General features: G+C 51.0%; 1 protein-coding gene across 3 annotated transcripts in view; it reads left to right on the top strand.

Moving 5' to 3' along the window:
* The window catches only part of LOC116989524 (microtubule-associated serine/threonine-protein kinase 3-like), a 75,345-nt gene extending 52,543 nt beyond the window's left edge, over positions 1 to 22,802 (top strand). For all 3 annotated transcript variants that reach the window (XM_033046993.1, XM_033046992.1, XM_033046991.1), the window contains 11 exons: positions 750 to 851; positions 3,061 to 3,183; positions 4,530 to 4,642; positions 7,588 to 7,715; positions 9,456 to 9,679; positions 13,012 to 13,206; positions 14,476 to 14,699; positions 16,544 to 16,666; positions 18,547 to 18,683; positions 19,336 to 19,517; positions 21,286 to 22,802. In XM_033046993.1, the coding sequence (XP_032902884.1) occupies positions 750 to 851; positions 3,061 to 3,183; positions 4,530 to 4,642; positions 7,588 to 7,715; positions 9,456 to 9,679; positions 13,012 to 13,206; positions 14,476 to 14,699; positions 16,544 to 16,666; positions 18,547 to 18,683; positions 19,336 to 19,517; positions 21,286 to 22,652 (2,918 nt within the window). In that variant the 3' untranslated portion in view covers positions 22,653 to 22,802. The remainder of the gene's footprint in view (positions 1 to 749; positions 852 to 3,060; positions 3,184 to 4,529; positions 4,643 to 7,587; positions 7,716 to 9,455; positions 9,680 to 13,011; positions 13,207 to 14,475; positions 14,700 to 16,543; positions 16,667 to 18,546; positions 18,684 to 19,335; positions 19,518 to 21,285) is intronic.
* The last annotated feature ends 2,355 nt before the right edge of the window (positions 22,803 to 25,157 follow it).

Raw genomic sequence — 25,157 nt, 5'->3', positions numbered from 1 at the left:
TGCTAAAGTAACACAATGATGCAGTAGACCAGGGTGGGGGTAGACAACAGAGCGAGGTGGCACAACGTGTGAGCACCAGTTACCCTGGGGTAGTGAGTGTGAGCGCAGGGTCATGTACACTGAGTGTGAGCACAGGTCATAAACCAAAAACCCAGAATCACCCTGGCCGTGAGTGTGAACACAGAATCACTCTGGGGCAGTGAGTGTGAACACAGAATCACTGGGGCAGTGAGTGTGAACACAGAATCACTCTGGGGCAGTGAGTGTGAACACAGAATCACCGGGGCAGTGAGTGTGAACACAGAATCACTCTGGCGGTGAGTGTGAGCACGACATCACTGGGGTAGTGAGTGTGAGCACACAATCACTCCGGCTGAGCAAGTGTGAGCACAGATAATAAAACTGAGATCTAGAATGAATCTGGGACAGTGGGTGTGAACACAAAATCACTCTGAACAGTGAGTGTGAACACACATTCATGCTGGGAGAGTGAGTGTGAGTACATGATCACACTGGATAGTGAAAGAGCATGGGGTCACTGGGATAGTGAGTGTGAGGACAGAATAACTCTGGGACAGTGAGTGTGAGCACAGAATGACTCGGGGTAGTGAGTGTGAGCACAGTTCACTCGGGGGGGGTAGCGAGTGTGATCGTGGGGTATGACCACTAGGACCTGATTTCACCGTTACCCTTGCACGCGGCGGTTGCCGGGCTGGAGGTTGGGACAAACGAGGTGTGTTGTGTTCCAGATGAAATAATATGGCCCTGTGAGGACGAGGCGCTCCCTCCAGAGGCCCAGGACCTCATCAGTCGTCTCCTGAGGCAGAATCCACGCGACCGTCTGGGCACCGGTAAGATCGCAACCTTTGATGCCCACGGAGGCTCCGACCAGTTGTCCCCTCTCTCGGGGGGGGGGGGGGGGCAGGGCAGTGGGTGCATGAGAGAATGAAGTAAGGACTGAGGAGGGTCTCGACCCGAAACACTTGTAACACTTGACAATAAACTAAACTAATCTAAAGTTTAAGGTAGACACAAAAAGCTGGAGTAACTCAGCGGGTGAGGCAGCATCTCTGGAGCGAAGGAATGGGCGACGTTTCTGAAGAAGGGTCTCCACCCGAAACATCGCCCATTCCTTCTCTCCAGAGATGCTGCCTCACCCGCTGAGTTACTCCAGATTTTTGTGTCTACCTTCGAGTTTATCCAGCATCTGCAGTCCTTTCTTACACACAATCGAAAGTTTAGTTTATTGTCACGTGAATGGGAGGTACAGTAAAAAAAGCTTTTGCTGCGTGCTAACCAGTCAGCGGAAAGACTATACATGATTATAATCAAAGATAGACACAAACAGCTGGAGTAACTCAGCGGGACAGGCAGCATCTCTGGAGAGAAGGAATGGATGATGTCACTATCCCCAGTTACTCTAGCTTTTTGTGTCTATCTTCGAAGTAAGAACTGACACTGATCACAATAGACAATAGGTACAGGAGTAGGCCATTCGGCCCTTCGAGCCAGCACCGCCATTCAATGTGATCATGGCTGATCATCCCCAATCAGTACCCCGTTCCTGCCTTCTCCCCATATCCTCTGACTCCGCTATTTTTAAGAGCCCTATCTAGCTCTCTCTTGAAAGCATCCAGAGAACCCGCCTCCACCGCCCTCTGAGGCAGAGAATTCCACAGACTCATCACTCTCTGTGAGAAAAAGTGTTTCCTCGTCTCCGTTCTACTTACTCCATATTCTTAAACTGTGGCCCCTGGTTCTGGACTCCCCCAACATCGGGAACATGTTTCCTGCCTCTAGTGTGTCCAAGACCTTAACGATCTTGTATGTTTCAATGAGATCATGTCTCATCCTTCTAAACTCCAGAGTGTTCCTTCCTTACATGTGATCTGCCTCCTCTGCTCTCTCACACAATGCCTTCTTGCAGTTCCTAAAAATAACATCTCAGAACACTGTCTACCCGTCCATCAATGTTAGTGTTTACTTTAATTTAGTTTAGTTCAGAGATACAGCTCAGAAACAGATCCTTCGGCCCAACAACTCCGCGCTGACCAGCGATCGCCCAGTACACTAACACTAGGGACAATTTACAATTCTGCAAAGCCAATTAGCCTCCAAACCTGTACGTCTTTGGAGTGTGGGAGGGAACTGGAGCTCTTGGAGAAAACCCACGCAGGTCACAGGGAGGGAGAACGTACAAACTCCGAACAGACAGCACTTGTAATTAGGATCGAACCTGGATCTTTGACGTTGTAAGCCAGCAACTCTAGCGCTCCGACACTGTGCCGCCCAGCTCAGTTCGGGTTAGTTGGATTTGATCCAGCCTTTAAAAAAACAGGCTGGTTTTTCTCGAACTAACTGACTCTGCAGACTTAATTATTATGTTACTGAATAATGATTCCAGTAAGTCTCCCAGAATCTAGTTACAACCTCAGAAAGCAAGTTAGACCAAATTTCTCCTTGCCTCTCTCTCCCCGCCTCTCTCTCTCTCTCTCTCTCTCTCTCTCTCTCTCTCTCTCTCCCCGCCTCTCTCTCTCTCTCTCTCTCTCTCTCTCTCTCTCTCCCCGCCGAGGGGAAGATAGATCAGCCATGATTGAACGGCGGAGTGGACTGGATGGGCCGAATGGTCTAATTCTACTCCTATAAACTTATGAGCACCGTTACTAATCAAGAATCTGTTCATCTCCACCTTATAAATACCTAATGACTTGGGCTCTACAGTCGTCTGTGGCGATGAATTCCACAGATTTACCCCACTCTGACTATAGAGGTTGTGCAGGTTGATAAAAACCATAGCTGTAGGAAAGTATCTATCTGTTCCTAAGCCTGGTGGTGTGTGTGGCTTCATGCTCCAGCACCTCCTGCCTGATAGTAGGAGCGAGGAGGAGGCATGCCTTGGGTGGTGGAGGGCCTTGGTGATAGATGCCACATTGGGTGCGGTGTTGGACAATGCAAGGCTGCGGGTCCCGGGAACTGACTGCGTGCGGGCTGCTCCGTGTGGCTGCAAGCCTCTCCGTACCGCACAGGGTGTAAAGTGTGCGTTAATTTTCTGGTGTGCAGGTGGAGCTCTCGAGGTGAAACAGCACGGTTTCTTCACCCGGCTGGACTGGAACGGGTTGCTGCGTCAGAAGGCAGAATTCATCCCTCAGCTCGAGTCCGACGAAGACACTAGCTACTTCGACAGTGAGTTCAGAATCGGCCACAAACCCCCCCTCTGGTGTCAAACTGGGCGAGGAACCTTCACGGCTCCTCGATCCTACCTTTGATTCATTGGAGGGTACGGCGTGGAAACAGGCCCTTCAGCCCATTGAGTCCAGGCCCACCATCGATCACTCGTACACACTAGTTCGATGTTATCCCACTTTCACATCCACTCCCTGCACGCTGGGGGCAATTTACAAAGGCCAATTAGTCTACAAACCTGTGCGTCTTTGGCATGTGGGAGGAAACAGAAGGAAGCTCACGTGGTCACAGGGAATACACGCAGACTCCAGACAGACAGCACCCGACGTCAGGTTCAAATCCGATCTCTGATTCTGTGGGGCAGTGACTCTGCCAACTGTGTGTCACTGTGCTGCCACTGGCCACCCTTATATCTTCCGCTGGTGATGCATTAACATGAGGCAGTTGTTGGCATTGATACGATACGAGGGAACTTTATTCCTTCCCGGAGGGAAATTCCTTGAGTTCATGGTTCAGTGTCATCCTGATCCAACGAATAGTCCCAGAGTCCGTATAGAAATGAATCCCAGTGCCGCTCACAGAGTCATAGAGTGATACAGATCAGAAACCAGTCCCTCATCCCATCAACCACCCATTTACCTCAACCCAACATTCATCCCATTTTTTTTTATTCTCCCCAATTCTTAAGTCCCGCTCCCTGATTCTAAAGGGCCCGTCCCACTTACACAATCTTTTTCAGCGACTTGCCGGCAACTGTCATTAGTCACAGCGGGTCTCTGAAAAATTTCGACGTGTTAAAAATCCAGCGGCGACCAGAAAAAGGTACGACTCTTGTATGGTCGTGAGTAGTCGCCCAAAGAGTCGTACCATTTTTATGGTCGCCACTAACATTTTCGGAGACCATCTGTGACTATGACGAGTGCCGGCAAGTCGCCGAAAACAAATTGCATAAGTGGGACGGGCCCTTAACACTCACTTGTACGTTAGGGACAATTTACATGAGGCCAACTAACCTAGGAACGTGGGAGAGAAACAGAATCCCAAGATTGAATCGAAGAGGTCACGGGCGAATATGCAAACTTCACACACAGAGAGAACCCAAGATCTAATTTTGAATCCCGGTTTCCAAAGGTGTGAGACGGTGGGTCCGCTTTGTGACCACATTAATCCCAGCATCTCTGCCGTAATGAATCTCAGAGCCTTTGTTGTGATTACCCTGTAGCGGTTAATCTTAGTGCTCGACATCCAGAGATTAGGCCCAGTGATCATGCTTCTTCCGTACGTGGGGCTAAAATCCAAGCCAGCTCTGTGGGCCTCTGAGAACCTTCTTCCCTGTACACCCGCAGCTCGCTCGGAGAGGTACCAGCACTTGGAATCCGAGGAGGAAGACGACACCAATGATGAAGAATCGTCTCAGGAGATCCGACAGTTCTCGTCCTGTTCGCACCGATTCAGCATGGTAAGGCTTTACGAATAAGGAGTAAGCCATTTACAAAGGAGACGAGGAAGCACTTTTTCTCACAGAGAGTGGTGAGTCTGTGGAATTCTCTGCCTCAGAGGGCGGTGGAGGCAGGTTCTCTGGATGCTTTCAAGAGAGAGCTAGATAGGGCTCTTAAAAATAGCAGAGTCAGGGGATATGGGGAGAAGGCAGGAACGGGGTACTGATTGGGGATGATCAGCCATGATCACATTGAATGGCGGTGCTGGCTCGAAGGGCCAAATGGCCTACTCCTGCACCTAGTGTCTATTGTCTATTGGCACGGGGAGAACAGTGGAACGGGGGGGGGGGGGGACGGAGGAGCACGGCGCCGTTGGCGACAGAGCAGCACACTGTCAGTGTAGATCGTTGTCAGAGTGGAGGGGCGGTGCGAGAGCTGGTAGATGGGTGAGGTGAGCACCGCATCCACCAGAGGGCGTGACGGAGCGACAGTACTGAGGGAGCACCACAGTATGGGAGGGGCAATACTGAGGGGGCATCGCATTGCCAGAGGGCATGACAGAGGGACAGGGAGCACGACAGGTCAATACAGTTGCTCCTCGACTTACGATGGGGTTACGTTCCGATAAACCCATCGTTAATCGAAAATATCGTAAGTCAAAAAGCATTTAATACACCTCACCTACCAATCATGGCTCGTGGCTGGCGATATGCGGGTACGACACCCTCTCGCTGGGGCGGAAACCCGGGGGAGCCAGAGGGGAAACGTCCCCCCCCCCATGTTTTGAGAGGTGGGTGACACCCCCCCCCCCCCAAGTTTTTGTCATCCCGATTTTAAAATCGCCGTTTTTAGCGCTGGATTGAGCCTCCAAAGCCTCGCGCGTGTGTGTGAGTGTGCGCATGCGCGCGTGGCCGCCAAAAAATTGTGTCCCCTCCATGTTTTGATAGTGAGTTCCGTCCTTGCCCTCTCGTGATGCTGGGCGACGGCAGCGGCATCGCGCGGCTGACTGGGAGCTGCGGCTCGCTGCCGTTGCCACGGCATCACGCGAGAGTGTCGCACCGCACTTCGCCAGCCCGGGAAAAGATCAAAATTCAAAATTTCGCAAAGTGCGGTATCTACTGAATGTGCTTCGCTTTTGCACCGTCGTGAAGTGGGAATATATCGTCAGTCGAAGCGCCGTAAGTCGGGGAAGCATCTGTAGTCATGGAGTACCGCGCTGGCATAGGGCATTGAAGAGCAACAGCATTGAAGGAGCACCTCATATTCCGTCTGGGGACCTTGCGTCCGTATGGCATTAACATTGAATTCTCCCAATTTTGCTAGCCCTTGCTGTCTCCTCCCCTTCCTTAACCCTCTAGCTGTCTTCTCCCACCCTCCCATCCGCCCGCCCTCGGGCCCCTCCTCCTCCTCCCCTTTTCCTTCTTTCTCCCCCCCCCCCCCACCCCCCATCAGTCTGAAGAAGGGTTTTGGCCCGAAACGTCGCCTATTTCCTTCGCTCCATAGATGCTGCTGCACCCGCTGAGTTTCCCCAGCAATTTTGTGTACCTTCGATATTCCAGCATCTGCAGTTCCCTTTTGAACAGCATTGAAGGAGCGCTGCCCTGTGGGAGGGGCTTACTGAGGGAGCACTGCCGTGTGGGAGGGGCTTACTGAGGGAGCACCGCACTGATGGGAGATCAAGGCATTTACTTCGGAACTGCAGATGCTGATTTACAACAAAAAACGACACAACAACAACAACAACAGAAGGTGGACAAAAGTGCTGGAGAAACTCAGCTGGGGGCAGCAGCATCTAAGGAGCGAAGGAAATAGGCAACGTTTCGGGCCGATAACCCTTGTGTTTCGGCCCAAAACGTTGCCTATTTCCTTCGCTTTCAGTGTGTGTCGCCTATCCATGTTCTCCAGGGATGCTGGGGGAAGGAAATAGGCAACGTTTCGGGCCGAAACCCGAGGGTTTCGGCCCGAAACGTTGCCTATTTCCTTCGCTCCTTAGATGCTGCTGCGCCCGCTGAGTTTCTCCAGCACTTTTGTCTACCTTCGATTTTCCAGCATCTGCAGTTCCTTCGTAAAGACACATCAACATTCTGGAGTATCTCAGCAGACCAGGCAGCATCCCTGGAGAACATGGATAGGTGACATACACTGAAAGCTAGAGTAACTCAACGGGTCAGGCAGCACCTCTGGAGAAAAGGAATGGGTTAAGGTTCAGGTCGAGACCTTTCCTCGGACTCGGGGAAGAGCCTGAAGAAGGGCCTCGGCTTGAAATGTCGCCTCTTACTTGCCTCCATAGACGCTGCCTGTGCCACTGAGTTAAGGGCCTGTCCCACCAGCATGCGACTCCATGCGGCAAGCGCGACCTAACGTGGCCGCTTGAGCCGTACGGTCTCGCGGGGCCGGTCCCACTTCGATCGCCGGAGCCGTATGGAGTTGTGTGAGCTGGTCCCGACGGGCTCCGAAAAACTGACCGTGTTCAAAAATTCCGCGCGGCAACGGCCTGCCGGCCCTCAGCTGCCTCGACGCCGTACGCACCGCCACGACGGCCGTGCGCAGCGTCTCGACGCCGTATGTCACGCGCGAACTTCCAGCGGACTTCGCTCGAACTTCACGTCACTCACTCGACCTCCGCGCGGCCCCCGCTTCCAGTTTGGTCGCACTTGCTGCATGCAGGTCGCATGCTGGTGGGACAGGCCCTTAACTCCAACTTTCTGCCTCTGTGTCTGGCTGTCGGTTTGAAACCAACATCTGCAGTTCCTCCCTCCAAATGAACAGGTGATGTTTTTCGGCTCAGACTGACATTTGCTTACCTTGTTGGGCACCCCCTTTCTTCACCTAAATGTGGATTGATTGATCATTAATTGGCCATTGTACGAAACGGTTTATTGCGCAGTGACGTGTTCTGATTCATTGGCTCTAATTTGTTTTATCCTCGTTGTTCTGCATGTTTAAATCCTCAAATCTATTGCAGGTTTATGGCAGCTCTGAGCATTTGGCAGCTTCTCTGCCGGTGAGCCATGACCAGGCCGATGCCAAAGAGGAGGCCCAGGAGCGAGTGTATCAGGGCAGCCCAAAGCATTCGGTCTGCACAAGCTCCAGGTAAGAGTACAGCTGCAGCCCTGTCTCCAGGAGCTAGTGACTAGATGGAAGAGAATGGCCATGTTCTCCCCAGTGTTCTGCTGGGGGAAATCTCCCTTCATTCAGTAACCAAATGCTCCACAGCCAAAAGTTACAAGTGTATTATTGTCATGTGTCCTAAAACAGAACAATTAAATTGTTACTCATGGCCCTGTCCCACGGTACGAGTTCATTCCAAGAGCTCTCCCGAGTTTGCCCTGATTCGAACTCGGAGATTTACGGTAATGGCCGTTCGACGGTACTCGGGGCTCTCGTGGATATTAATAATAATAATAATAATGGATGGGATTTATATAGCGCCTTTCTAATACTCAAGGCGCTTTACATCGCATTATTCATTCACTCCTCAGTCACACTCGGTGGTGGTAAGCTACTTCTGTAGCCACAGCTGCCCTGGGGCAGACTGACGGAAGCGTGGCTGCCAATCTGCGCCTACGGCCCCTCCGACCACCACCAGTCACTCACACACATTCACACACAGGCAAAGGTGGGTGAAGTGTCTTGCCCAAGGACACAACGACAGTATGCACTCCAAGTGGGATTCGAACCGGCTACCTTCCGGTTGCCAGCCGAACACTTAGCCTATTGCGCCATCTGTCGTCCCATTGCGCCATCTGTCGTCCCATCATGTTGAAAAATCTTCCCGAGTACCTGCCGTTAGCGTTTACGAGCCGCTAAGAGACGTCCCCGAGCTCCGACGTACCCGCTACGTTCATTCTCCGTGCTTGCCACGATTTATTTTAAACTCGGGAGAGCTCTTGGAATGAACTCGTACCGTGGGACAGGGCATAACAGCAGCACAACATATATATAAACTGTAAAAACCCTTAATAAACAACAACAAAAATTCAGTGTACTCGGTACATTCCTATCCCCGGGTGCTCAGGTTTCCTCCCACACTCTGAAGATGTACAGATTTATAGGTTAATTGGCTTTGGTAAAAAAATGGCCCTTGTATGTAGGGTAGTGCTAGTGTAGGGGGATTGCTGTTGGGCTCAGACTCGGTGGGCCAAAGGGCCTGTTTCCGTGCTGTATCTCTAAACTAGTAAAAACTAAACGAATGCGCATGCTTTAATTCTTGTTGCACGGCAGCGACATTGATGTATGAAAGCTGGTAGACAAAAATGCTGGAGAAACTCAGCAGGTGCAGCAGCATCTATGGAGCGAAGGAAATAGGCAACGTTTCGTCCCGAAACGTTGCCTATTTCCTTCGCTCCATAGATGCTGCTGCACCCGCTCAGTTTCTCCGCATTTTTGTCTACCTTCGATTTTCCAGCATCTGCAGTTTCTTCTTAAACAAGCTGTATGAAAGCTGGCTCGGCTTACGGAAACTTTACACTGGCACCAGCTCTGTGGGGGAATGTATACACTGTCGGCAATAGCTAGTGCGGGAGTGTGTACGGTTCAATTCTTGTCTGATAATGAGTCGCAGTGGTGTGAAAGAGATGGCACGGTGCTTTGAGACAAATAATCTTTTCTCTCACTAACAGATTAATAAGTTATAGGAACAGAATGAGGCTATTTGGACCTTCAAGTCTACTCCGCCATTCAATCAGGGCTGATCTCTCTTTCCCACTCAACCCTATTCTCCCGCCTCCCCCCCCCCCCCCCCCATTACCCCTGACACCCGTAATGTCAGAGATAGCGTGTGATTTGTGCACAGTTGTACGAGTAGTAACCAGTGGCTTTTCCTTTTCACAGCCTGAGGCCTGGAGCATCTTCGGCCACCTCCCACTCGGACCGAGCTGAGAGCCCCATCCACGGCCCCTGCGGCTCCGACACTGTGCCCTGGTTTGCATTCTCCACTGAGGACGAGAGCGAGCTCTGCGCTCTCAGCCAGCGAGCGCCGGGCCCGGACAGGCAACAGGCAGCGGAGGCACCGCCGTACTTGGAGCTAAACCAACCGAGAGCAAGGACATACTCAGGTGAGTGACTGGTGCAGGATACTGCGCTAGTGCAGTGAGACCACACCTGGAGTAGGGTGTGCCGTTTTGGTCTCCAAATTTGAGGAAGGACATTCTTGCTATTGAGGGAGTGCAGCGTAGGTTCACGAGGTTAATTCCCGGGATGGCTGGGACTGTCGTATATTGATAGAATGGAGCGGCTGGGCTTGTATACTCTGGAATTTAGAAGGATGAGGGAGGATTTTATTGAGGGTTTGGACACGCGAGAGGCAGGAAACATGGTCCCGATGTTGGGGGAGTCCAGAACCAGGGGCCACAGTTTAAGAATGAGGGGTAGGCCATTTAGAACTGAGATGAAGAAAAACTGTTGTGGAATTGTGGAATTCTCTGCCTCAGAAGGCAGTGGAGGCCGATTCACTGGATGCATTCAAAAGAGAGTTAGATAGAGCTCTTAAGGCTAGCGGAATCAAAGGATATGGGAAGAAGGCAGGAACGGGGTACTGAGTGTGGATGATCAGCCATGATCACAGTGAATGGCGGTGCTGGCTCGAAGGGCCGAATGGCCTACTCTTGCACCTATTGTCTATTGCATGTTTGGTCACACTGCAATGGTTGCGTTATATAGTGGCTTTCCAACAATGCTGCATTGCTGCCCTTCCGACAGAACAGCATTTGTTAGTATTGCACCCCAGTGCTCCCTTCTACACCTGCAGCAGTGCAGCAATCCCTCACTATTACTGGAATGGGAAAAGCTATGACCTTTTTTTAACATCACCACTTTAAAGCACCGCGGCGCAGTAGCACAGCTGATAGTGCTGCTGCCTCACAGCGCCAGAGATCTACGTTCGATCCTGACCACCTTGTGCTGTCTTTGTGCAGTTTGCACCTTCTCACTGTGACTGTGTAGGTTCTCTCCAGGTGCTCTGGTTTCCTCCCACATCCCAAAGGCGTGCGGGTTTACAGGTTAATTTGCCTCTGCAAATTCCCCGAAGTGTATAGACAATAGACAATAGGTGCAGGAGTAGGCCATTCGGCCCTTCGAGCCAGCACCGCCATTCAACGTGATCATGGCTGATCATCCCCAATCAGTACCCCGTTCCTGCCTTCTCCCCATATCCCCTGACTCCGCTATTTTTAAGAGCCCTATCTAGCTCTCTCGTGTAGGGAATGGATGCAAAAGAAGAGGTAACATGGAACTAGTAAGACCGAGTGATCGATGGTCTGCATGGACCCGGTGGGCCGAAGGGCCCGTTTCCATGCTGTACCACTAAACTAAAAACTAAACTGGTGTTAGAGTTATATAGAAATATTCATTATTCAAGTTAACTGAATTCACCCTTCACAATCACTGGACTCCAAATAATCTTTCTGGGCAGTTCAGACCCAACACGTTTACAAATGAGCATAATCTCTGAAAGGGTCCTCGTATCTCAGACTCACAGGGAACTGAATTAGCAGATAATCATCAAAAATATACAATACACAATACAACAATTCAATTTATTGTCATTTGGACCCCTTGAGGTCCAAATGAAATGTCGTTTCTGCAGCCATACATTACAAACAAATAGACCCAAGACACAACATAATTTACATAAACATCCATCACATTGCTGTGATGGAAGGCCAAAAAAACTTATCTCTCCACTGCACTCTCCCCCCCGATGTCAGAGTCAAAGTCAAAGCCCCCGGCGGGCGATGGCGATTGCCCGTGGCCATTAAAGACACGCCGGGTGATGCAAGGTCGCACACCGGGTCTTGGTGTTAGAGCCCCCGGCGTGCGCTCGCAATCCCACGGCCATTCCAAGCCGCGCGGGGCGGTGGTGTAAGGCCCCGCTCCAGGAGCTCTTCAACCCCGCAACTCGGGCGGGAGAAGTCGCCGTTGCGGAAGCCCCGAAAAGCGGTCTCCCTCCAGGGACCCGCGGGCTCCCGGTGTCACTGTCCGCCAAACCCGCAGTTGTAGCCTCCGAAACTCCGGGGGTCGGGCCGCAGCAGCGTCCACCACAGCTCCACCCGCTCTGGACTCGGCCAGCTCCGCGACGGTGAGGTGAGTAGTCGGCACCACAGCCCCCGGTCTTCCTGTTGGAGGCCGCTCCTCGTTGTAGCCCCAACGACAACGGAGACCCGACAAAGAAAAGGTCGGGTCTCCCGTGCAGGGAGAGATTTAAAAGTTACCCCCTCCCCCCCACACCACCCCCACCCCCCCCCACACACATACCCCAACAAAAAATAACAAAAACTACATAAAAACATAGACATAAAATAATAAAAACGCAGACGGACTGCAGAGGCCGCTGCTGACGAAAGTCGCGCCCTGCATCTACGTGACTTCCTTAACAGTAATTACTTTTAATCCTATAGATGCAATAATAAATAACGTAGCAATCTATGCCCCTCACACTTTGCTGTTTAGAGTCATAGAGTGATACAGTGTGGAAACGGGCCCTTCGGCCCAACATGCCCACACCGGCCAACTTGTCCCAGCTACCCTAGTCCCACCTACCCGCGTTTGGTCCATTTCCCTCCAAACCTGTTCTATCCATGTACCTGTCTAACTGGAAAAAGGCCCTTTGGCCCACCGAGCCCGCGCCGACCAGCGATCCCCGCACATCAACACTACTCTACACACACTAGGGACAATTTAACATTTTTACAAAGCCAATTAACCTCCAAACCAGTACGTCTTTGGAGTGTGGGAGGAAACCGAAGATCTTGCAGAAAATCCATGCAGCTCATGGGGAGAACGTACAACCTCCTTATAGACGACACCCGTAGTCGGAATCGAACCTGGGTCTCTGGCGCTGTAAGGCAGCAGCTCTACCGCTGCGCCACAGTGCTGACGGCAGGTATCGGAGATAAATCATCCGAGCCCTATGACATTTCTGTAGGAGCTCCTCAATGCCTGTAATCCAGGCGGCATTCCGGTAAACCTCCCCATCCTCTCCAAAAGCTCCACATCTTCCCTGCAAAGAGGTGACATAGAAACATAGAAATGGGTGCAGGAGTAGGCCATTCGGCCCTTCGAGCCTGCACTGCCATTCAATATGATCATGGCTGATCATCCAACTCAGTATGATCAGCCTGGTGACACAATATAGTTCAGTTCAGTTTTATTTGTCATATGTAGGTTAACACAGGGTCAACGGTACAATGTGTTTGACGAGACAACGGGTCACCTCAGCAATGATATTACTCCAAAGGTCTACTTTCTTGCAACAAAACAAATCCCAACGCAGAATAGCAAGGAGCCGCAGTGGGCGAGTGGCCATTATATATTTCAGGTATTTGTCGACTGCTGATAATTTATTATAGACAGAGTTCACGAGCTGCCGTGGGTGGATTGTTTTTTGCAGACGCGCTTGCCAGCAACATTAACCTCATGCGCGTACGCAGCAACAGCGTGGATCACAGAAGCTCCACTCCAAAGGGCCGTCTCCCTGCTCACAAACTCGACGATCCCTCCGGCACTTCAGAGAACAGGCTGTCTCCGTGCCGCTCCTTTCCCAAGTCGGCTTCCAGCGGCGCCCTCTCCATCCTCATCTCACCTGGTACGTTGGGGTTTGCCTCCGTCCGGCGTTGAAGTTCAGATCGGTTCGGTTTAGTTTATTGTCACGTGTGCCGAGGTACGGTGAAAAGCTTTTTGTTGCGGGCTATGCAGTCAGCGGAAAGAGTATACGTGATTGTAATCGAGCCGTCCACAGTGTACAGATACATGATAAAGGGAATAACATCAATAGCGATTAGTGCAAGATAAAGTCCAGTAAAGTCCGAACAAATGTAGTCCGAGGGTCTCCAATGAGGTAGATAGTAGTTGTTGGTAGGATGGTTCAGTTGCCTGACCCAACTGTTGTACTTCCTATTCAAGAAAGAACAGCAGATGCTGGAAATCGAAGGTAGACAAAAATGCTGGAGAAACTCAGCGGGTGCGGCAGCATCTATGGAGCGAATAGATTTCCTTCGCTCCATAGATGCTGCAGCACCCGCTGAGTTCCTCCAGCATTTTTGTCTCCCTTGTACTTCCTACCCTTCCTTCTGTCCACTTCCACCTATACCCCGTTCACTCCCCTTCTCTCCTTCCCTGACACCTTATTGCCCTCTTTTCATCTCTATCCTTTGTCCACCTGTCTGCCAAACAAACCCCAAACCCCCTTCACCTGTAAGACACAAAGTGCTGGAGTAACTCAGCGGGTCAGGCAGCATCTCCAGATAGATGATGTTTCGGGTGGGGCTCTGTCCTCAGACTCCCTCATCTGTATCCACCTATCGCTTTCCAGCGTTTGTCCTGCCCCGACCTCTCTCCCCAATGGTCCCAATCCAAAACGTCCCCCATCCATTTCCTGCCCCCGACTCGATGAATTACTTCAGCACTTTGTATGTTTTTTTTCTAAGCCAGCATCTGCAGTTCCTTGCATCTCTCTCTTAACTTTGTACAGACTCGTGTGTGTGTGTGTGTGTGTGTGTGTGTGTGTGCGTCTGTGCGTGTGTGTGTGTGTGCCTGTGTGTGTGTGCCTGTGTGTGTGTGTGCGCCTGTGCGTGTGTGTGTGTGCCTGTGTGTGTGTGTGCGCCTGTGCGTGTGTGTGTGTGCCTGTGTGTGTGTGTGCGCCTGTGCGTGTGTGTGTGTGACCCTGGGACTCTGTGGGATTGTGTGACTGTCACTGTGTCGTTACAGTCGTTTCATACATAACACTGTCTGCAGATCCGCTGGCTGGTGAGCAGGCAACTGTACCTCTGTACACGCGACAATAAACTAGACTGAGATGTGTCTGGGACGATTCACTACTTGGATGTTAACACTCTGGTCTCTTTCCTTGTTTTAGACCTAGTCCGTGGGCCCCTGGTCGGTGCAATTTCTCAACACTCCCTCTCACCAAACTCATCGTCCAGGGATTCCTCTCCGAGCCGCGACCATTCACTGAACATCACGAGTCTGCGGCCTCCGATAATCATCCACAGTTCTGGAAAGAAGTTTGGTTTCACGTTGCGGGCAATCCCGGTCTACGTGGGAGACAGCGATGTGTATACCGTGCATCACATGGTCTGGGTAGGTTTGATCACGGTGGCGCAGTGGTAGAGCAGCGCCAGAGAGCCGGGTTACGATCCTGACCACGGGTGCCGCCTGTACGGAGTTTGTAATGCCACTGTCCCACTTTGTAGGCGACTACAGGCGACTACGCTGTTACCACGTGGTCGCCGGGGTGTCGCCTCCTCAGTCGCCCAAAGAGTCGTACCTTTTTTCTGGTCGCCACCGGATTTTGAAATGTTCAAAACTTTTCGGCGACAGTCAGTGCCCCTGGGCTTGACACCAACGATCGTAGCCTGACTGACGTAGGTGTTGTCGTAGGTTGTCGCCAGGATGACGTAGGCTGTCGCGGTGCTGACTTTGGTGAATTCCATTGGTGACTACCTATGTCAACCTTCATCAACCGGCGACAGGTACCGGCGATTGAATTGTCTTAGCTTGTCGTAGCGTGTCGTGGGTGGACGTAGGTTGTCGAAGGAGTGATCGTAGGTGGACGTCCTAATGGTAGCTTGCCGTAGCTTGACGTCGACTAGGAGGTAGGTTGTTGTAGACGTTGTCGTAGGGGGGGGTCCAGTCGCCGGTTTTTCGGCGACCTGCTACGACTATGACAGTCGCCGAAAAAACCGCCTAAGTGGGACAGGCCCATTCCTTCTCCCCGTGACCTACATGGGCTTTCTCCGAGACCTTCAGTTTCCTCTCACACTCCATAGACGTACAGGTTTGTCGGTTAATTGGCTTGGTATTAATATAAATTGTTCCTGGTGTGTGTAGGAGAGTGTTGATGTGCGGGGATCGCTGGTCGGTACGGAATCGGTGGGCCGAAGGGCCTGTTTCCGCACTGTATCTCTAAACTAAACTAAAATGGGTCCTGGGCCTGGAGCATTCTCTATATGTGATTTAACAAAGAACTCGGGAAAACTCAACTCTTTAGAGAGAGGAAGCTGCCATCTCGGAACAGGCCGTACTCTGGGCAGCATGGGAAAGTTACTTGGAAAGATTATTGATGAACTTCAGGCAGGAACAGAGGCTGAGGGGGACCCCAGTCAGCTGCAGGCAATAAGTCAGTCAGCAACAGAGGCACAAGAGGGAGGGAACAACATTACTGAAGGTGCAAACAGCTTTGGTCAGGAGCCGGTGGGGCAGGTTTAGTTTAGTTTAGTTTAAAGACACAACGAGCAAGATAGATCACTCGACGAAAAAGACGTCGTACGGTCATGGGCAGATTCATGGGTAATTTTCGGCCCCATTTCCGTAACCGGCTTCCGTCTCCGCTCCAAAGATCCCACAGCGGAGCAAAGATACTAGTGCGGAGACGGAAGCCGGTTACAGAAACATCCTCGTTAAAAAAAAAAAATTATTTGGTAAAAATCTTCTCCTCATTTTCAGAATTATAATTTATTAACACAAACTGTTCCCCCGCAACGTTGATTACACTGCGAGTCGGGTCGGGTCGGGTCGGGTTGGGTTACTGAAATGGATGAAAAAAAAGCCCCGCTCCGTTGCGTACTCCACGTCAGCCCATTGCATTTAGAAGGAGTGGTCTATCTATAGGATCTTTGGTGGAAACAGGCCCTTCAACACACTGGGTCCACACCGACCACTGATCTCCCCTCCACACTAGTTCTATGTTATCCCACTTTCTTATCCACTCGCTGCACATTAGAGGCAACTTTACTGAGGACCATTAACCTACAAACCCGCACGTCTTTGGGATGTGGGAGGAAACTGAGGAGGGTCCACGCTACGGTGACAAGGAGAACGTGCGATCTCCACGCCGGCAGGCACGACCCCGCCCGGGTCAGGATCAAACTTGGGCCTTTGGCGTTGAAGTGAATAAACTAAACTGAACCTGTGCTTTGCTGCAGACCGTGGAGGAAGGAAGCCCGGCACACGAGGCAGGCCTGAGTGCCGGAGACCTCGTCACCCACATCAACGGTGAATCGGTGATGGGACTGGTTCACACCGAGGTGGTGGAGATACTGCTGAAGGTAGGGTCATTGTGACGGGACGCACGCCCTGTGCAGTCAATATCCTGCTGCCTCCTCCTTCCTTCTCTGCCACGTCCCTACCTCCCCCCCCCCCTTCCCCTTCCTGCTACTTCAGTCCCTCATCATTCTGTATCCCAGCGCAGGAAAAAGGCCCTTCGGCCCATCGCATCCATGCTAACCTTTTTGTCCAGCTACAGTAATCCCATTTAGAGTCATACAATGTGGAACGTTTGGCCCAACTTGCCCACACCAGTCAACATGTCCCAGCTACACTAATCCCATTGTCTACATTTGGCCCATATCCCTCTAAATCTGTCCTATCGATGTACCTGTCTAATTGTTTCTTAAACGCTGTGATACTCCTTGCTTCAACAACCTCATCTGGCAGCTTGTTCCAAACACCCACTACCCTTTCTGTGAAAAAGTTACGCCTCAGATTCCCATTAAATCTTTTCCCCTTCACCTTAATCCAGATTCCAGACTTCAATCTGAAGAAGGGTCTCAAACCAAAACTTCACCTATCACTGTCCTCCAGGGATGTTGCCTGACCCACTGAGTGACTCCAGCACTTTGAGTCTTTTGTAAAGTTGTAACATTATGTCCCAATTTTTATAATTTGTGCCTCCACCTACGGTATGAAGGCAAGCATTCCACATGCCTTCCTCATCAGCCTATGTTGCCACTTTCAGGGAACACTAGACTTGAAGCCCTGAGTCCCTCAGTTCATCTACATTCTTTAGTGCCCCAGTATAACTTAATACGTCTTATCTCTATTTGTCTTTCCAAAGTCATGGACTACTGGCATGTGTCGGTCTTTCTCTCTTTCCCCCTTCTGCTGCACCTCCCTCTGCCATTCCTTAATTATCACTAATGTCCCCATCACCTATTCCACTGCAGATTTCCATCCCCATTTCTGTATCCCTGTGTGTCCATCGTGTTAAAGGTAAGGATATTTCTCAGCTTCCCTCTTGTAAGCTAAGTGCTCCCTTGCTTGAGAGTGCTTTGAAAGCAAGGCTGTTCCCAGCCCACCATTGCGAATGGCATTCACAGACAGATGGCACAATGGGCTAAGTGTTCAGCTGGCAACCGGAAGGTAGCCGGTTCGAATCCCGCTTGGAGTGCATACTGTCGTTGTGTCCTTGGGCAAGACACTTCACCCACCTTTGCCTGTGTGTGAATGTGTGTGAGTGATTGGTGGTGGTCGGAGGGGCCGTAGGTGCAGAATGGCAGCCACGCTTCCGTCAGTCTGCCCCAGGGCAGCTGTGGCTACAGAAGTAGCTCACCACCACCGAGTGTGACTGAGGAGTGAATGAATAATGCGATGTAAAGCGCCTTGAGTATTAGAAAGGCGCTATATAAATCCCATCCATTATTATTATTATTATTATTGTAACTGAAGAAGGGTCTCGGCCCTGAAACGTCACCTATTTTGGGAGAACTGGGGTTGGGGACTGGACTTTTGTGCCTTCCCCCACAGTGGAAACCACTGTGGGGGGATGATTTTTCTGTGTGTAAGGTACTTTGTTAGTCTGTGTCCAAGATGGCTGTCGGAAGAGAGAGTGGACGCTGGCGCGCTTTAGCTGCCGCTGCTCTCTCTTCACATTGTGTTTTTTTTAATTTTTTGATTTTGTGTCTTTGGAGTGATTTCTATCTTTAATTTGTGTATTGATGATGTCCTTATTATTTATTTTTCTCCGACTATATGATTTTTTTCTCTTCTGTTTAATCTTTGTAAGGTGACCTTGAGATTTGAAAGGTGCCCGAAAATAAAATGTATTATTATTTATTATTATTACCTATTCCTTTTCTCCGGAGACGCTGAGCTACTGCAGCTATTTGTGTCTGTCTACTGTTAATGGCCGGCTGTGTTTCTGCCACAGAGTGGGAACAAGGTGGTGGTGTGCTCCACCCCGCTGGAGAACACATCCATAAAGGTCGGCCCTGCAAGAAAGACGAGCTTCAGGGGCAAGATGGCTCGGCGCAGGAAGCGGCACCGAAAGAGGGACGGCCAGGAATCGTGAGTCTCATTCCACGCGCCGGAGTAGCGCCACCGTGCGAGATGGGTGTTGGTCTAGTTAGTTGGGGATTTTTAAAGCATAGATTGATAAGTTCTTGATTAGTACGGACGTCAAAGATTTAGCGGGGAGAAGGCAGGAGAATGGGGTTGAGAGGAAAAACAGATCAGCCATGATTGAAAGAGAGTAGACTGAATGGGCCAAATCGCCTAATTCTGCTCACTTGGTCTTAACAAGTGGTGACGGAAAATTGGAGTTGAGGAAAATAAACCTTGCATGGTCTGGAATGAACTCCAATCCTCAGTTTTGTTCCAGCCTTTGGAAGTGGGCGGCACAGTGGCACCGTGGTAGAGTTGCTGCCTTGCAGCGCTCGCAGCGCCGGAGACCCGGGTTTAATCCTGACATACATTCTCCTCAAGACCGCGTGGGTTTTCTCCGAGATCTTTGGTTTCCTCCCACACTCCAAAGGCGTACATGTTTGTAGGTTTAATTGGCTTGGTACAAGTGTAAACTGACCCGAGAGTGTGTAGGATAGTGTGCGGGGATCGTTGGTCAGTGCGGACTCGGTGGGACGCAGGGACTGTTTCCGCGATGTATCTCTGAACTAAAACTAAAGTGGGCTATTGACCGTATTTAACTCCCTGCCTTTAACAGAAGGAGATCACGCAACAACAAGTCTCCCAAGCAGCCAGCGGCGCGGAACACGAGCAGATGCCACCCGCCTGCCTTGTACCAGCCCTACTCATCCAGTGAGAGTAACCCGGGCTCTCCCACCTGCAGCCTGTCTCCGGGACCAGCCACTCCCTGCAGAAGCCCTGCGCCCGATCCACACTCAGGTGCCAACCTCTCCTCTTCTTGTCTCAGGGTGAAACGCGAACATAATAGCTTCCAAAATCCAAATGGTTAAACAGAGTATTGATTAGTACGTGTGTCGGGGGTTATGGGGAGAAGGCAGGGTTAGGAGGCAGGGATAGATCGGCCATGATTGAATGGTAGAGCGGACTTGATGGGCCGAATGGCCTAATTCTGCTCCCGTCACTTATGAACTTAGGAGTATTTTAATGGGTTAATTCTAGATCTATAAAATTGTTACTCATCTATCGCAACATTAAAAAAAAAAATCATTTGGACAGGTACATGGATAGAATAAGATTTAGCCCATAGAGGGATATGGGCCAAATGTGGGGTGGTTGGGACCCGTGTGGATGGGACATGGTGGTCGGCATGGACAAGTTGTGCCGAAGGGCCCTTATCCACCATGTATGACTACTCTGTGCCCTGTCTGAGAATCAATAGAGGGCCAGCCCTGATGCAGCTTGGTAGTACTTTGGTTGGGCTACATTTGGAGTATTGCGTGCAGTTCTGGTCTTCCCCCATTAGAGGAAGGACATGGAAGCTATGGAAAGGGTGCAGAGCAGGTTTACCAGAATGATGGCTGGATTAAGGTGCATTAGCTACAGGGAGAGGTCAGACAGACTTGAATTATTTTCTCTGGAAAGCTGGAGGTTGCAGGGTAACCTGTTGGCCTGTCCCACTTACGTAAATGTTTTTGGCGACTTGCCGGCACCCGTCATTAGTCGCAGCAGGTCTCTGAAAAATGTCAACATGGTGACTCGAAACATATAAGATTGTTAAGGGCTTGGACATGCTAGAGGCAGGAAACATGTTCCCGATGTTGGGGGAGTCCAGAACCAGGGGCCACAGTTTAAGAATAAGGAGTAAGCCATTTAGAACGGAGACGAGGAAACAATTTTTCTCACAGAAAGTGGTGAGTCTGTGGAATTCTCTGCCTCAGAGGGCGGTGGAGGCAGGTTCTCTGGATGCTTTCAAGAGAGAGCTAGATAGGGCTCTTAAAAATAGCGGAATCAGGGGATATGGGGAGAAGGCAGGAACGGGGTACTGATTGGGGATGATCAGCCATGATCACATTGAATGGCTGTGCTGGCTCGAAGGGCCGAATGGCCTACTCCTGCACCTATTGTCTATTGTCTAATCTAGTGACGACCAGAAGTTTTTTTTTTTTACAAAAAGGGGATAGAATGCGCTGCTCGAGGCAGTGGTCGAGGCAGATATGATAGTGGCAATTTTAGAGACTTAATTTAGTTTATTTAATTGTCACATGTATCGAGGTACAGTGAAAAGCTTTTGGATAGGGACATGGATGTGCAGGGATGGAGACCCAGGGGATATGGATCATGGGCAGGCAGAGAGGCCCGGCAGCGTCTTTTGAATAACGGGGGGGGGGGGGGGGGGAGGGAAAGGCGAGGGGTTGATGTCACTCACAGCGCGAGCAAGGCGGCAGGCACGCAGATCCAGCGAAAGACAGTCGTTTTTATTTCAAAGATTTATCTGATTTTTGAAAATCTTCAGTAATAACCCGAGAAATAACGCATGGAATTTTCAGATAAGGCGATTTCGGACTCCACGGGAAAAATATCTACCGGAATATGTAAAAATGTTATCGTTACCGCGTAGATTTTTCGAGATGTGATGACACGCACACACGCGCGCGCACACACACACACACACACACTCAGAGTTTTATAAGTATAGAGATAAAACAAGCAGAGAACTGATTTGGGAGTTCTGTCTTCTTTTCCCTAGGGACCACCTCGCCACAGAGCGTATCTCCAGGACACAGTGCTCCCAGCTCTCCGGCCGGGAACCTCCGGCCGTGTTCCTTGCACGGACTCGCCTCCAAGGCCAATAACCAGCGTTACAAGGCCGGCCGACGGAAGTCCACCAGCAGCATCCCACCCTCACCTCTGGCCTGCACCCCGTCGCCAACGCCCCAACCCGCCTCGCCACACCGCTCGCCCTCCCCCCTCTCCTGCTCGTCCAAGAACATCCAGGCCTACTCCGGCAAGACGCTCTCGCCGCCCACCATCGTCAGGCACCTGGTGCGTCCGCGCAGCGGCGAGATGCCGCGCTCGCCGCTGCTGAGGCAGCTGCAGTTGGGGGAGAGGCTGTCGGCCCTCTCTCTGGGCGAGAAGAAGCCGTGCGGCTCGCGGAGGCAACCGGAGCCGTCCCTGGGGGAACCAGGATGGGTCGAACCTTCACAGAGCGATCCTCGCGCTCTGGCAGAACTGCCGGCCCTCGAGCCTCCCGCCGATCCACAGGCATCGGGAGAGGCTGCGGAAAGCCCGGACCCTCGAGAGGGGTGGGTGCGGAAACACGGGAAATGTGGCGACTGCAGGCCCACCAGACGGCCAAACCTGCTCGACAGGTGCAACTCGCTCCCGAGGCAAGAAACACTGGCGGAAGTGAACGTCGGAGGTGGCATTCCAGTCACGGGGGCTGAGCAGGAAAGGAGGAGGGACGAGAGAGGCAGCAGAAAGGAAGCATTGGGAGTCAACTACACTCCATATGAGGTGGCGTGGCTGGACGCAGGATTTGACTTGGTCTCTGGCCCTGTGGCCAACACGTGCCGTGATCACGTCGACTGGAGGCCAGACATGGGGCCAGGAGTCGAAGTTCACAGGTCAGAGGTGAAAAGTTGGAAGCAGGAAAGTGGGGACTGGCAACACCAGACGAGCCGACGGTATCAGAGCCCGTGCCAACACGTATACGTACAAGCTGCAGGCAGCAGCAGCTCGAGGGAGACGGGGGAGCCACTACTTGAAGGACCAGATGGACAAGAGACGTCCTTTCTTGCACCGTCGCCTCCTGTTGGTCACGGACATCTCCGCGTTGGGGATCACCCGTCAGGTCCACTGCACCGTCAGGGCAGATATCCCTCGGGCGCGGATGAAGGCCTCGCTCCGGCGGCGCTGTCGGTGGGTGCCGCTGCATGCGAGTCCGTCGCGGAGACGGAGGAAGCGGTGACGTGCAGACAGGAGAGCGCCGTCTGCTTGAACACTGAAACACCACCAAACAGGGCCGGGGAACAGCAGGCAGGCACAAGCTACAAGCCGGCTCCAGAATACACAAGCCGGAAGCCAAAAAGGAAGCAAAAAGAAAGAAAGTGTTAGATACTGAGTTTTAAAATGCACGCAGCAGCCCGATTGAAAATACTATTGTCAAGGTGGATTAAACTGTGTGAGTCGGGGGGGGTGTGTGTGTGTGTGTGTGGATACCTGTGTGTGTGTGTGTATATGGATACCCGTGTATGTGGATACCTGTGTGTGTGTACGTTTGTATGTGGATACCTGTGGGTGTGTATACATGTGTGTGTGTGTGGACACGTTTGTGTGCATACATGTGTGTATACATGTATGCGTCTATATATATGTATACATGTGGGTTGGTGTACATGTGTGTGTGTGTGTGTACGTGTATGTGTGTACGTGCGTACGCATGTGTCACCGTGCAGATGTGTACACGTGCACTGAATGTATGTGAGGTCGAGGGAATGAAGGATCAGTGAAGATGGGAGCAGTTTTTTTATAAAACGATTATTTTACCGAAACAGTTAAAAAAAAAAAAAAACGATGCAGGAAAAAAAGAATTTGCCTGGAAAATGACCACATGCTGCTGCTGTGTTGGTTATGAGAAGCAAGGGTGCAGCGTGCGAGGCTTCTGCTGGGCACTCATGTACAAGTGACGACACTTGCAACAACGCCAGTGATGTCGCTCGGTGACTGACGGATGGGTTTGCGTGCCCAGCGCAGAGACTGAAACTCTGCAAGCGTCAAGAGAATTCTTCGCACAGACTGAGCTGAAAGTGGTAAACATGAGCTCAGATGTTGCCACTGGCTCTTTGTGACGTGATTCCTCGAGCCATGTGTTCCAGGTGCCCCCAAGGCAAAGGGAGAAGGTCTCTTTCTCCCCCCCCCCCACGATTGTTCCAAACCTCCTGAACGGACGGGGAATAAAACGGTTGCCGGTTCACTATTACACAGGAACGCTGTCAGTATCTCTGACCATGTGAGGTAAAGCAAACAGTTCTACCCTGTTGCACCTTGCAGTAGAAAGTGAAATGTCAGCGGGTGAGATTTGGTAGGAATGAAAACCACACGTTTCTACAGGACCCGTTTATACCTCTAATATCCCCCAAAGCACAAAATATTTTGGAGGCAAGAGAGTTTGTAACCTGCCACTCCTCTCTTCCTGCTTTCTCACCCTCACCCCGCTACAATCAGTCTGAGGAAGGGTCCCGGCCCGAAACGTCACCTATCCATGTTCTCCAGAGATGCTGCCTGACCTGCTGAGTTATTCTAGCAGTCATTTTTTTTTAAATAATTTTTTTTTGGTAAACCAGCGTCTGCAGTTCCTTGTTTCTACCTTGTATTTTAGGAGTTTGCACTCAGATTCAGATTCAATTTTAATTGTCATTGTCAGTGTACAGTACAGAGACAACGAAATGCATTCTGTACCTCTGGGAGTTGTCCTATGCAGCCTAGTCGAGGAAACCTCACTCCGTTGTTCATTCCCTGCTGTACTTACACGGGACCATTGTACTGAATGATTTAAAGCTTCTTTGTTGTAGAAGTGACATTCCCATAAAGGTCAAACCAGATTTCCAAAGCAGTGAAGATGAACCAGGTGCCATTTTACCTTAGTGCTCAGTTCAGCCTGTTGCAATGTTGTTCTGGGCTTTGCTCGTTTTGTAACGATCCTTTGAACAGAGGGCATTTCTTACGCCTGTTTTACTGAGTGGACGACAGTGTTTTGAGTTGTCAGTGTCGATGTATTTGCTTTAGTTCTGTTTAGAGACACAGCGAGGACACAGGCCCTTCGGCCCACTGAGTTCCGCGCCAACCAGCGATCGCCCGTACACTAGTTCTATCCAACACACCAGGAACAATTTACAGAGTCCAATTAACCTACAAACCTGCACAAGTTTGGGATGTGGGAGGAAACTGGACCCCCCCCCCGGAGAAAACCCAGGCGGTCACAGGGAGAACAGACAAACACACAAACTGTACGGACAGCAACCGTGGTCAGGATCGAACCCGGGTCTCTGGCGCCTCAAGGCAGCAACTCTAGCGCTGTGCCACTGTCATAAGGTCATGATGGGAGCAGAATTAGGCCATTCGGCCCATCAAGTCTACTCCGCCATCCAATCGTGGCTGATCTATCTCCCTCCTAACCCAATTCTTCTGTCTTCTCCCTATAACCCCTGACACCCATACTAATCAAGAATCTATAAATCTCTGCCTTAAAAATATCCACTGACCTGGCCTCCACAGCCTTTTGTGGCAAAGAATTCCACAGATGCCACCATTTTTATTATTGCTGTTAACCGGAACAATGTCGGGATTGAATTTTAATTCACAGCTAACGTTGACCAATGGAAGGTATGGGACCAAAGTGGGGGCTGTGGGGGTGAGTTGTGTGTCTGTGCTAGTTATGGACAAATCGTTATTCAATACAAGTTAAGCTCTGTTACCTTGTCAATCGTGTCTCTGAATCATTGTCAAAACCCTGTACATACTGTGTGGCCACAGGCCCCCTGACCACCTGCAAACCCCTCCTGCTGGCCTCTGCTTCTTCACACGTTAGTTAGCTGCCTGCTGAAGTTGGTCAACACACTT

Source organism: Amblyraja radiata, chromosome 29, assembly GCF_010909765.2.
Source record: "Amblyraja radiata isolate CabotCenter1 chromosome 29, sAmbRad1.1.pri, whole genome shotgun sequence".
Lineage (NCBI taxonomy): Eukaryota > Metazoa > Chordata > Chondrichthyes > Rajiformes > Rajidae > Amblyraja > Amblyraja radiata.
This window is presented reverse-complemented; position numbering and strand designations above follow the sequence as displayed.